The sequence below is a fragment of the Echiichthys vipera genome, assembly GCF_963691815.1.
Source record: "Echiichthys vipera genome assembly, chromosome: 19".
Lineage (NCBI taxonomy): Eukaryota > Metazoa > Chordata > Actinopteri > Perciformes > Trachinidae > Echiichthys > Echiichthys vipera.
Genome location: NC_139844.1, coordinates 18,768,010 through 18,780,509, shown reverse-complemented (window position 1 = coordinate 18,780,509; position 12,500 = coordinate 18,768,010). Strand labels below are relative to the sequence as shown.

Genomic DNA, 12,500 nt, shown 5'->3' with positions numbered 1-12,500 from the left:
ACATAATGTGAAAACCAGAAAAAGAGTTTATGAAACACCAACTCCTGCCATCGCCTCCCAAGAGGAGCGAAAACAGAGAGGGAAGAAAGAAAAAAAAGAGGACAAGTAGGGGAGACGGAATCATTTCCTGCTGTGGAGAGACAAAAGAAAAGGATGGAGGAAGAGTGTTGAAGCACACGAGAGCGAGAGAGAGGAAAAGTGCAAAACCATCATAATCTGTGGAAGTCCTTAACAGTTATTCTCATGTATAGCAGAGATACTAATAGGCTTTTGTTTGAAGTCAGGGCTTGGCTCAATATCTCATCCACAATAAAGCGTTGTTGATATTAAAACAGTGATCAGTGTTGTCAGTTCAACATGTACAGGAGAGCGTAACAATGTTTAGCTGTAAATATAAAAAAAAAAGAAGAGTTGACAGCGAGAGTTGATTTAGAGTGTTTATCTTTCGAACGGTTTCTCTTTTGCGCCCTTTAGCTGTCTCTTTCTCATCTGCTGAAAGCTATATGTTTATATCTGTCAGTCTCACTGTGGGTTGCAGTCATGTGTGGCGATGCTATCTGTCCATGGCATTGACATGGCCAGCTTCCAGACCGCGGCACAGATGTATTGTACACATTCTCTTTTATTACACTCTTAGTACACACACACACACACAAACACACACACGCGTACACACAGAGTGGTAGAACGGCAGCCCGCATTTGTTTAATTCTCCCTCTCCATCTCTGTCATTTCTCGCTTTGATGTCTCACTCAAGAGCTCAAGTGTGACCAACCTGCGGGCGCTGTGAGTCAGGGCTCACACAAACACACACACACACACACACACACACACACACACACAAACACACACACACACACACATGTTCATATGAGGTACTGTCCATACACACACTGACTCAACATTAAACTATGTCGGCCACCAAAGGACATGTCAAAATGTGGGTTTGTGGCGACAGTGATGAGGAGTCATGAGTGAGTGTTTAATGTTGCTTTTCTTATAGCATCCATGCATAAAAATTTATTAAAAACACTTACACCTCTCACCGGGCGTTATGAACCCCAGTGTGAGTGCTTGTTGCCGTTGTAAGACCCAGTCGGGATCCAAATAAACGATAAACGCTGATATATGAAAGGCTTCTACTCCACCTTAAATGTGGATCTTCGTTCTCTTCATTTACTTCCACTTACTCAACACACACTCTCACTTTACCATCACCACCTTGTGTGCTGGTTCGTCCCAGTCATGCATGTGGAACACATTGTAAAACTAAAGCCTGCTGGCAGGCCGTGGGTTTGTATCGGAGCCCAGAAGTGCACACACACACATACACACACACACACACACTCCATAAAAGAGCCAGCAGGCCCGCAGACAATGTCTAGCGCCTTTGAACACATGCTCATGTAAGCTAACTGGTACGGAGAAGCATGAAGTTTATGACTTGTGAGTGTGTGTGTATGTGTATGTGTATGTGTGTGTGTGTGTGTGTGTGTGTGTGTGTGTGTGCGCGTGTGTGAGTGTGTGTGTGCAGTATGTCATTGAATGTGTTCAGTGAGACCTCAACGTAATATATAGACGTGGGAGATTCCCAGCTGTGGGAGAATATTGCTGTTGATCTGTTATTCATTCAAAAATTGCAGTTCATCCTCATCCCCCCACCCTCTCCTCCCTCCTGTAGGTCTATGGAAATGCAGGACCTAGCCAGTCCTCATAACCGCGTGGGAGGTGGAGATTCGACGGGCTCCAAGCTCGACAAGAACAACCTTGGCAGTCCCTCCATCACCACCAATGGAACAGGAGGTGAGGAGGCAGAATGTGTTTGGTGCTGCAGTAATGAATGGACAGTTGTGTCCTGGGTAGAAGGGTTAGTTTTTAATGTTCAAAATGTAGTTTCGACCTTCTTTTTGTTGTTTTTTTTATCATGGTCTTTTTTTTTTTACTGGCAAATTCTATTTTGAGTTTGTATCCCATTATTAATGAGAATCCTAAACACGAGGAAGAACAAAATGTGCTGTTTGACTATTTAATGACACCTGTGTAACATTTGGTAGAAATACACTTGCCAAGAGTTACATGAGAAGCACTTTCATGTGTGTACAATAAATATGAAGCACAAAGGTTGGGATTAGTGGAAAACAAGCTAGCTTGGCTCTGGTAACAAAGGTAAGAAAATAAGCAAGCATTAGTGTTTACACACATTTGTACGGATTTAACAAACAGAATTTAATAGGTTATGTCCATTAGTGAGCTTTAAAAGGTACTGGGTGGATTTTGTTGCTTTTGGACAGAGCCAGGCAAGCTGTTTCCTGCTTTTTCCAATCTTTAGGCTAAGCTAAACTAACCGGCTGCTGACGGTAGCTTCGTATTTACCCTACAGACATGAGTCGCATCAATTTTCTCATCTAACTCTCGGCAAACGAGTGAATTTCCTAAAATGTGGAATTATTCCTTTAAGTGCTACGTATCATTACGAACTTTAAAGTCAGGACATCAGAGTCACTGTGAAAACCAACCGTTTCAGGCTACTCCTGGAAATGACATGCTAGCAATAATTGATGTCTAATTTTTTTTTTTAACTATATAAGAGAATATATAAGGCTTAGGACCTCGACTGTACATGTTGCTCATTGTTTTTTCTGGGAGTGATGTACTTCCAGTTTTTTATGACAGAGCTTGGAAGTGGATATTGTAAATCTCCGTGGGCAAAAGAAAGTGATGAGTGTGATCAAATGTAATGAAATCTACAGCAGAATCATCAGTCAGAAAGATTTTCAACATGCAGAGATAAGTACTTTTTGAAGAATTTATCCAGACTGAAAGAGACGTGCGCACACGCAAACGCACGCATACACACACGGCGCGCTGCCATGAGGACTTGAGTAAACCACTGGAGAATGTGTGTAAACACACGGTGAAGCACTTCTGCTCTCGTCGGCTAACCGCTTAGCGAAGTGTGTGTATGAATGTGTGTGTTTGAGTGTATACATTTGAGTGCGAGCCCAAAATCCCCCTGGAAACTATTCACTCTACAAGAGCATTAAAGCATCACAGCTCTCTTAGATGTCAACACCAGTGAGCACTCTCCTCTCTGTCATCTCCCCCTTTCTTTTTCTTCTTTTCTTTTCCTCTGTTTCTCTTTCCTTCTCCCATCTTTTTCTACCGTCACCCTTGATCTCCTCCTCTCTCAGTGTCTGTCCTCTGCAATGTTTTTTGACAAGGTGGTTTGATGTAACAGCACTGGATGTAAGTGCTTTTTTTTTTGAGGGCGATCTTTTGATATGATGCTGATTTACCAGGCAATGGAAACTAATGTAATGGAAAAAGTGAGATACTGCATTTTAGTCAACTTGATGTGTCAACACACACACACACGTAGTCACAGAAATAGCCGGAGTGGACTGAACGGTGCATTCAGACCATATTAGAGCAAGTTAAATCATTTTAGATGAGCTCACAGTTAATGGTTTAAGCAGACAGTCGGGACTACACGCTCACAGCCAAAACAAACTACATACCCAACATTCCCCTCACCTGACATCAACCAGAGTTCGGACCCGCGGGCCATCTCCATAGCAACTCATTTGTCTTCATTAGGGCTTGTCCGATGGGTTGTATTGCTCCCCGAGGGGATTAATGAAGTTATCCTGATTTAAATGGGGTTCTCAGATGGTCACTGATGATGAGTTTTAATCATGTTCAGAGAGAAACAAGAAAAGTACCTTAATAAAACAGCAAGAAGGATGTTAAGTGGGTTAACTGGTGTGCTTCTCTTATAACGATAGTTTTGGGAATACGTTTTATTGCTGCGTCGAGAGTTAGATGGGAAGACTGATACCACTCTCATATCTCTGTTACAGCGGCTATTCTCAATATTTTTATATTTACAATCAGATCACATGACTATGTGAAAGGTGTCACTTGTAACTAACCCAGAGATAATTATCTCTGCTGTTCTCCGACCCCGTGTGGAGCATTCCAGTTGCATTACAGCTCATTGTTTTGGTTTTACAGCCCACAACGGTTTTGCTTCGTTCTCATCAGCATTAAATCTGTAGCCTATATACCTTCCCAGCAGTTAATGTTAGTGCTAGCTGTTGGACATACAGTAGTGGAGCATTTATCACCTTGAGAGCCAGATATTTCCTCCGGGAGTTGGTGGAGAATAGAGCAAAACAGTTTCAAAGGGAATGAATTTTAAACTTTGTCAGGGGGCCACAAATATGACTCCAAATTTATGCTAGTTGCTCATATCAATTGGATGTGTAAAGAGGCAGCTGTTGGCTAATGTGAACTTTATTCAGTAACAATATGTCACTTGTGTTTGAGGCTTATTTTTGCTACCCCCAACTGGTCAAAAAATTAGTTATTGCAGGTTTAAATGTGAAGCTACAGCCAGGAGACAGTTAGCTTAGCTTAGAATAAAGACTGAAAACAGGGGGAAGAGCTAGCATGGCTCTGTCTGAAGTTAACAAAATCAGCCTACTAGCACTTCCTGTATAAGCTCACTAACTACCACTTTTTATGTTGTTGGTTTAATCTATACAAAAACCTAATAGTAGGTGCTAGCAGGCACACAGTTTGCCTTTGCCTCCATGTTTTATGTTAAGCTAACAATTCTCCGACTCTTGCTTTATATTGAGCATACAGAGAATGGTATCGACATTCTCATATAACTCTTGGCAAGAACGCAATCTAGCAAATTTCCCAAAATGTCGAAGTATTAGTTTACCTTTTACGATACAAATGCGCGTCGTATCCTCACCACCTTCCCACCTTGCACCCCTTTAGGTGAAAACATGACAGTTCTAAACACGGCTGATTGGCTGTTGGGCTGCAGCAGCCCGCCCCCTGCCCCGGGCTCCAAGGACTATGGTACAGAGGTGCATGTGTGTGAATCCAAGGCCAGAGGTCATACAGTATTACCTTAAATGCAAAGTGAATGGGTTTCTATAGTTTGGCTGGTCCTAGATCTGAAGGGGTTTTTTTTGTGCCAGAATTGCAGTGATTTTCTTTTGCTGTGCAGTGTCCCCTGCTCTTTGGATCCCATTGGATTTATCACAGTGTGTGTAGAGGTGTTATAGTTGCAGGGTTCCCACCAGTCAACACATTTAAAAATAAAAAAATAAAAAAGCTGGGGAATTGGATGAATTTGCTGGGGAAGTGATTCATATTAGGGGATTGTGCCATGCACGATGATATTTTTTAATTGAGCATTAACAAAAAAAAGAATAAGGAATTTAACTTTTAGGTCATGGTGGTGTTTTAGTTTGGTTATAGAAAGTAATTTAAAGCTGTGGAATTCCATTTATAATTAAATTGGGAACCCTGCACACAGCATTTGCTCCCATACTGGAGATGCATGGTAGTTTTCCTTGTGTGTGTGTGTGTGTGTGTGTTTGTGTCTGTGTCTATCTGTGTGTGTGTGTGTGTGTGTGTGTGTGTGTGTGTGTGTGTGTGTGTGTGTGTGTGTGTGTGTGTGTGTGTGTGTGTGTGTGTGTGTGTGTGTGTGTGTGCATATATGTTTTTTGTATGTGTGATGGTACTTCCTTACTGGCCTCCCCTAACACCGATCTTTTCCCTTTTTCTTAAGTGAAAACAGAGCCTATGAACAACAGCGACACAGTCACTACGACAGGCGACACAGCACTGGACACATACGCAGGCTCAGGTAACACACACACATCTGCCTACAGAAATGTACTCGTGTGCTATTTCCTCATCTAGAGGATTTTTTAAAACAAGCGAATTATCTCTACTATTCAGCTCTATATCACTCTGTTTTTTCAGACACACACACACACACACAATCACCATCATACATTTCAGGTCAGCGGTAGGCCTGCTGAAAGCTTTAATCCTATGAGGTATTGCCTGTCCTTGGATTGCGTCATCAAAGGCTGGCAGAAGGATGAGAGAGGGCAAGAGACATTTTTACACTTGTCTTTTTTTTAGACTCACACATGACCCCCGTGCTCCTTCATGCTGCAAAACATACATGCACACACACACACACACACACACACACACATAGTGAGACACAAAACCGTTAAGCAACACACAGACACAGGGAGGGTTTAGAAGCAGCGGGGTGTTTGTCAGTATTGAGCTCTGACATCTCAATGACCACAAACACACATTGTGTTTTACTATGAGGCCCGTCGTAAGGGTTCCGCGGACTACAGTGCGCTCTGAAGGGGGAGAACTTGGCTCCCCTCCATTCAAAATGCTCCAAATCGTGTTTATAGGAACAGCATTTCAACTCAAACAAGCCCCTAGGCCTTGATTTGTGCAGTTCAGGAGTGGTTTTGTTTAATGTGAAAGGAAACAGAAGATTTGAGATGACACCATCCATAACCTTGTATTGCCTCTTTGTTTTGTTTTTTTATCATTGTGCTGTTTTTAGTAATCACCAGCAGCGGGTACAGCCCTCGTTCAGCTCACCAGTACTCCCCTCCCCTCTACCCATCAAAGTAAGTCTGACTTTTTACATGACAGAAGCTGTTTGCTCAGAATCCTTATCATCATCTATCATTTCCGATAGTTGATCAGTATTGACCCATTCTGCCATCTTCTCTCTCCAGGCCCTACCCTCACATTCTCTCCACACCGGCAGCCCCTCCCATGCCGACGTACGCTGGTCAGCCCCAGTTCAGCAGCATGCAGCAGTCGACCGTGTACACCGCTTACGCCCAGACAGGACAGGCATACGGACTGTCCTCGTATGGTATCAATGAACACACATTTACAAAGACACACAGTGACACGAAGCAGCTGCACTAACAAAAATGTATAATGAGCGTGACATTTCTTTTGTAATCTACCGTAACAACTGACCTGAGGTAGAAGAAGTTGTTACTCTACAAAGATTTACTGAAGTGGAACAGGTCTTACGTCAAAAAACAAAAACACATTTAGAATGGACTGAACCTTAGCGGGAGAGGAAAACATTGTCAGGTGTTTTCCACGTGATTATAAATGGACAAAACTAAACTAAAGACAGGCACCAACACAAGTTGAAATGAGGTTACTTTTCCCTTTTCTAATTCATTAGCAAGCAAACAGAAGTTGACTTTTAAAAAATGTGATTAAAAAAATACTCTAATGCCTGAAATTCCATATTTTTACCCTCACGAGCATGATATAGTGAGATCTTTTAAGAACCAAACCAAAGAGTGACATAAATGTATACAAATCCTGTCAATCTTCCAGTTTTAACCGGACAGTTTGTTGATCAAACACTGTATAATACTCTTTTTTTTTATTATTATTCCTTGTCACAGACCTCGGTGTGATGCTGCCGGGCATTAAGACAGAGAGCGGCCTGGCTCAGAGTCAGTCTCCTCTGCAGACAGGCCTCAGCTACAGTCCCGGCTTCACCACACCTCAGCCCGGACAGACTGCATACTCACCCTATCAGATGCCAGGTCAGTTGGAAAGATACTATCAAATACCTAAGCATTTAACGTTTCACGTGTCACTCCCACCTCCATTTGACAAAGTAATCATGCATTCCTGTAAAAACAAATGAAGGGGAATATCGTCAGTATGTTTTATATTCTTCCTGAAAATGATCCTACTTTTCAGTGCTATACTTTGCCCACAATTTAAGTGTGTTTTCTGTCTCAGTTTTTTTTCTTTGTGGTCTCTAATTCCATCTTCTTCTTTTTGTCCCAAGGTTCCAGTTTCACTCCTTCTTCAGGCCTCTACGCCACTAACAACTCAGTGTCCAACCCCGCCAACTACACTGCCACACAGCAGGTGTGTGTGTGTGTGTGTGTGTGTGTGTGTGTGTGTGTGTGTGTGTGTGTGTGTGTGTGTGTGTGTGTGTGTGTGTGTGTGTGTGTGTGTGTGTGTGTGTGTGTGTGTGTGTGTCTTGTCCTTTAGTTTAAACCTGGTCCAGCTGAAACTTAGCTTAAGTAACATCCATTTTTCCAGCCCCAATAAGAAAGCCCAAGGGAGTTCTTGCCAGCACAGATCAAATTTGCTACATGTTTTCTCTCTGAATGTCATTTTCCTCATTATTCTGGATCAAACTAAAGATGAGGATTTTGCGTGATGCAGTCAGGATAGTATTTGAGACCAGAAGTGGTTTCACAGTCACGCTCCCACACAACTTTTCCTCATTCATGAAATTTAATTACACTTTCGCAGAGGGGACAAACTTAGGAGAGAGACAGACAATTAGTCTTTGTGAAAGAGTGTTTTGTTTTGAATAATTCTCTACAGTATGTCCATATGATGAATTGCAGTGTGGTAGTAAAATGCCTGGAGGGAGAATTTGATGTTTGCTATGATAGATTTGGCTGTTTACAGGGAGAAACGTCGAGGTTTGGCTTGTGTGGGTGGATTAAGGGATATATTGTGTGTGTGTGTGGGTGTGTGTGTGTGTGTGTGTGTGTGTGTGTGTGTGTGTGTGTGTGTGTGTGTGTGTGTGTGTGTGTGTGTGTGGGCGTGTAAAAAAGAAAGAGCAACAGACAAAAGGAGAGAGAGAGAGAGAGAGACTGATTGACAGCAAGTCTGCGTGTGTATACAGGAATGTGTGAATATGCATGTTCGCATACACACTTTGCCATACTACACACCAACTTTGTGTGTGTGTGTGTGTGTGTGTGTGTGTGTGTGTGTGTGTGTGTGTGTGTGTGTGCGCGCATTCATGTGTTGTAATCCACTTTATAAGGACTTGTAGAGATGGACGTAGTGACAGATTTAGAGAGCTGACTCGTAAAAGCGCCCATCTCTACTGGGTCAGTAAAAAGCAGCAACACAAGGCTTTAATTGTTTTGAAGATATAAACTACAGAATCGAGGGAACAAAAGACTGGCGAAATGAAAAGGAGCACTTGTAAAATCTCTCTTCAAAAGTCAGTCTGAACCTCTCCAGACAAGTGAAACATCTCAATTTTCCTGTTTTTTTTCTCTTCTTCTTTTTGTCTTTGCACTCTTGTGTGCTCTCTGCAGGATTATCCCTCATATACAACGTTTGGCCAAAACCAGTATGCCCAGTATTATTCAGCCTCCACTTATGGAACTTATATGACCTCCAATAGCGTGGATGGCACGGGCTCCACAGCAGCCTACCAGCTGCAAGATCCCGCCCCTGCCATGACCGTACAGGCTGCTGAACTTCACCCAGGTTTGTATTAAAGGTCCCATATTGTGCTAATTTTTCAGGTTCACGCTTGTATTTTGGGTTTCTACTAGAACATGTTTACATGCTTTAAAGCCCCTGAACACCCACACAGCTGTTTTCAGTTAATTCGATTGATTAGACCTCTTCTCAGGACTGGGTGTGGGTGTGTCTACTGTGAGTGATTGACATCTTCCCCGAGTCTCCTTTTAGCTTTGTTTCACCTGTTAAGGCGGGACACCTTTTATCATTCTTAGTGGTAGACGGACATTTATGACCTCATAAATTCCCATCAAATTCTCATCAAAGGCCCGCCCACCTTCAACCCAAGCAGAGGTCCAATCAGCCAGAATAACTGAAGGGGCTTTAATGTTAAATAAACAAACTCTTTTTTTCATACTGTCAGTCTGAATATACCTGTATTCAAGCTCTGAAATGCTCTGTTTTAGCACCTGTCTCTTAAAGCATCCCTCCTGAATAAAGGTTAGGGCCTGCTCAGGTTGGTCAAGCCTCTCACCGCCTCTGCACCGAGAAAATTGCTTAGGCACTTCAACGAAAACCTTTGTTTTGTGAAAAAAAAAAAACATTGTGTCAGAAGAGAAGATTTCAACAATGAGGGCTGTAGGATTCAAAAATGAACAGGAAGTGTAGAGGCCCTTGCTTTGAATGACTTCGGCACATCTGCGCCCACAGGACATCACTAGTTTCTCACACTGCTCTGGTTTGATCTTGGTCCAATCTTCTTCAGTCTCATCCACAGTCCAGTAACTGTAGTGGGTTTCTTAGCCACTTTGTTGCCAAGGGTTTTCCAGAGATTCTCTATGGGGTTTATTCATTATAGGGAATAATACAGAAGTCCTGACGGCTCTTTAAAGGCACAGTTTCTGAATAGGAATTTCTCTGTGAATTGAGTGTTTTGATACTTGATACTTTCACAGTATTTATATAGTCCCTTGAACTGCTTTATAATCAAGAAAGACAGAAATCTCACTTTTTTTACAATATGGAACCTTTAAAATAAGTCAGAATCAAATCACCAGCACACCACTAACAGTTCTAACTTCATAAATACGCAAACAAATGTCAGATTCCTCACTATTCCTTTATACTGGCTCCATAATCTTGTTTCCAGGAGAAAAATACCACAGTTTGGGTAACTGAGTTCAAAACTCTCCTTTCCCCATGATGATAAAGCACAGGAAGTAACTTCAGACTGTAGCCATAGTTACCTGGCATCACACTCGCTAATTGGAGGATCGGCGTATGTTTACATTACCCTCGGAGACTTTTGATTAGAGCGAGGTTACGTTGAATATTGCACGTTTGTAGGCGCATCAGAGAAAGAGAAGGGAAGACAAAATAAGAAGGAGCTCAAGTAAACCCATATGTACAGAAGTATGGTTTGGTATTGTATTTTATGTTTCTTTTTTTTCACATTTTTCCTTTGGTTTGTCTTGGCTGTAATTCAGGAAGCCTGATTAGAGGAGCTTATCATTCTTCCTGTCACTGGCACTTTCCCTCTCGCTGCTTTTCTCACTATTTCTCTTTATTTTTTTTCTCCTCTTGGAGTTACAGTTGGTATCTGTGTTTGTTTTTTTCCTCACATGCTCTTTGTCTCTTTTTGTGTCTTTATCCACCCCCTCTCTCTCTGTCTCTCCCTCTCTCCCTGATTGAGACATAACAATATGAGAGCCGAAGCTTAGGGTCTGGTTCTGGTTACCATACAGCGGTGGGAGCATATGGCATTAGGAGAGTGTGTGTGTGTGTGTGTGTGTGTGTGTGTGTGCGTGTGTTTGTAAAGAATGTGTATGTGCTCATGTATGCTCCTGCAGAAGTTTGTGTCTTTGCGAGAAGCGTCAGATTACCTAACTTTTCTAATTTATTGCACGGCTCCATCTTTCCCCTCCTCTGTTAAACCTTTACATTGCATGTTATCATGAATCAGTCTGGAATACCAATGGTACTTTTGTTTAGGTTCCTTGGTAATGTTTAAGTTGATCTGTTGTGCCAATTACCTTGAATTATTAAGCCTGACAAGATGGCTTATTACTGTACAAAGTCTGAGTTATCGCTTTTTCCTAAAGTGGATACTCAGGTACACCTGTGGGATCAGCTGAAACCACATCATTACTGTTGCTTTGAATGCCCTATAGTTTGCGATTGCTTGTGCAGTTTCGAGACGGACATTTGATCATTTGTAAAATTTTGAATGTTTTGCCCTTGCCTGTGTTTGCATACGCTCTTCAGGGGACTTTGATACAGAGCAGAGCCCCTCCACGCCCATCAAAGAGCTGGATGATCGAGCCTGCCGGAGTGGGGGGTCCAAGTCCCGGGGCAGGGGCCGTAAGAACAACCCCTCCCCTCCCCCTGATAGTGACCTTGAGGTAAGGGACCGTAAAAAAAAAAAACACCCACTTGACGGAGCACTCAGAGTACAGGCTGAATATTCCATTCAAATCTCAATGGATATGTGGTATTCCCTTTGATCGCAGTGCTCTCTGCGTACTGAAGTCTCAAAACGACTAGAGGAGAGGCCGATAGAGAGCAGGACCACCCATGTCACATATTATAAATGTATAATTTCACATTGTCTACATTTTTGATTCTCTAGAGAGTGTTTGTGTGGGATCTGGATGAGACGATCATCGTCTTCCACTCTCTGCTCACGGGCTCCTACGCGCAGAAATACGGCAAGGTAAGATCCTGCCTTCACTGGCTGTCTGTTGTTATTGTGTTTTCATTTATGTAGCCATGCTGCACTACATCGGTCCGTCCATCTATTTTCTTTCTGTCTGCCAAAGTGGAATCCCAGCTGGGACTACACTGGTTTGATTTTGATTAAATGACGGGCGATAACTCTTCACATTTCAGCTCCAGATTTTTAAGAATGACCACAACTGGCCTAATAGTAGATTAATAACTCAAACCAGTGAGGAAAGAAAGCTTAGAGGGGTTGATATGCAATCCTGATCCAAGTAAGCACTTAAAGACAAGTGCATAATTCTCTCTGGTAACTTTTACAGCTTCGCTTTAATTTGCTCCCTAAACAGTGTGTTGCTGTGAGCTCACAGCAATGAGCCTTACAAATAAGCCTGCAGAAATGCTCTGTGGACTTTTTTTTTTTCTGCCCCGGGCTTTGTCTCACAGGCTACATGCAGGGTATACTATGCTGTGATTGGTGAAGGTTGTTGGGGCCGATGTGGCCTGTCAAGGGGAAAAAAATATATTTCCAAAAGATGAACGTCAACAAGGATTACAGGAAAACTTTCTACTGTAAAGATGAAAATACTGGACTATCTACCGATGAGCTGAATGGGATTTAAAGTAGGGATAGTGCATTAATAAAATACCTCTGAAACCAAACCCTCGTT

General features: G+C 42.4%; 1 protein-coding gene across 6 annotated transcripts in view; it reads left to right on the top strand.

The window, feature by feature from the left end:
- The window catches only part of eya4 (EYA transcriptional coactivator and phosphatase 4), a 47,509-nt gene that overhangs the window by 24,468 nt on the left and 10,541 nt on the right, over positions 1-12,500 (top strand). For 5 of the 6 annotated variants that reach the window (XM_083933583.1, XM_083933584.1, XM_083933579.1 and 2 more), the window contains 10 exons: positions 1,682-1,803; positions 4,792-4,875; positions 5,594-5,671; positions 6,407-6,473; positions 6,585-6,727; positions 7,284-7,427; positions 7,679-7,761; positions 8,961-9,135; positions 11,377-11,513; positions 11,741-11,824. In XM_083933583.1, coding sequence (XP_083789709.1) covers positions 1,682-1,803; positions 4,792-4,875; positions 5,594-5,671; positions 6,407-6,473; positions 6,585-6,727; positions 7,284-7,427; positions 7,679-7,761; positions 8,961-9,135; positions 11,377-11,513; positions 11,741-11,824 — 1,117 coding nt within the window. The remainder of the gene's footprint in view (positions 1-1,681; positions 1,804-4,791; positions 4,876-5,593; positions 5,672-6,406; positions 6,474-6,584; positions 6,728-7,283; positions 7,428-7,678; positions 7,762-8,960; positions 9,136-11,376; positions 11,514-11,740; positions 11,825-12,500) is intronic. The other variant, XM_083933581.1, reaches the window with a different exon arrangement.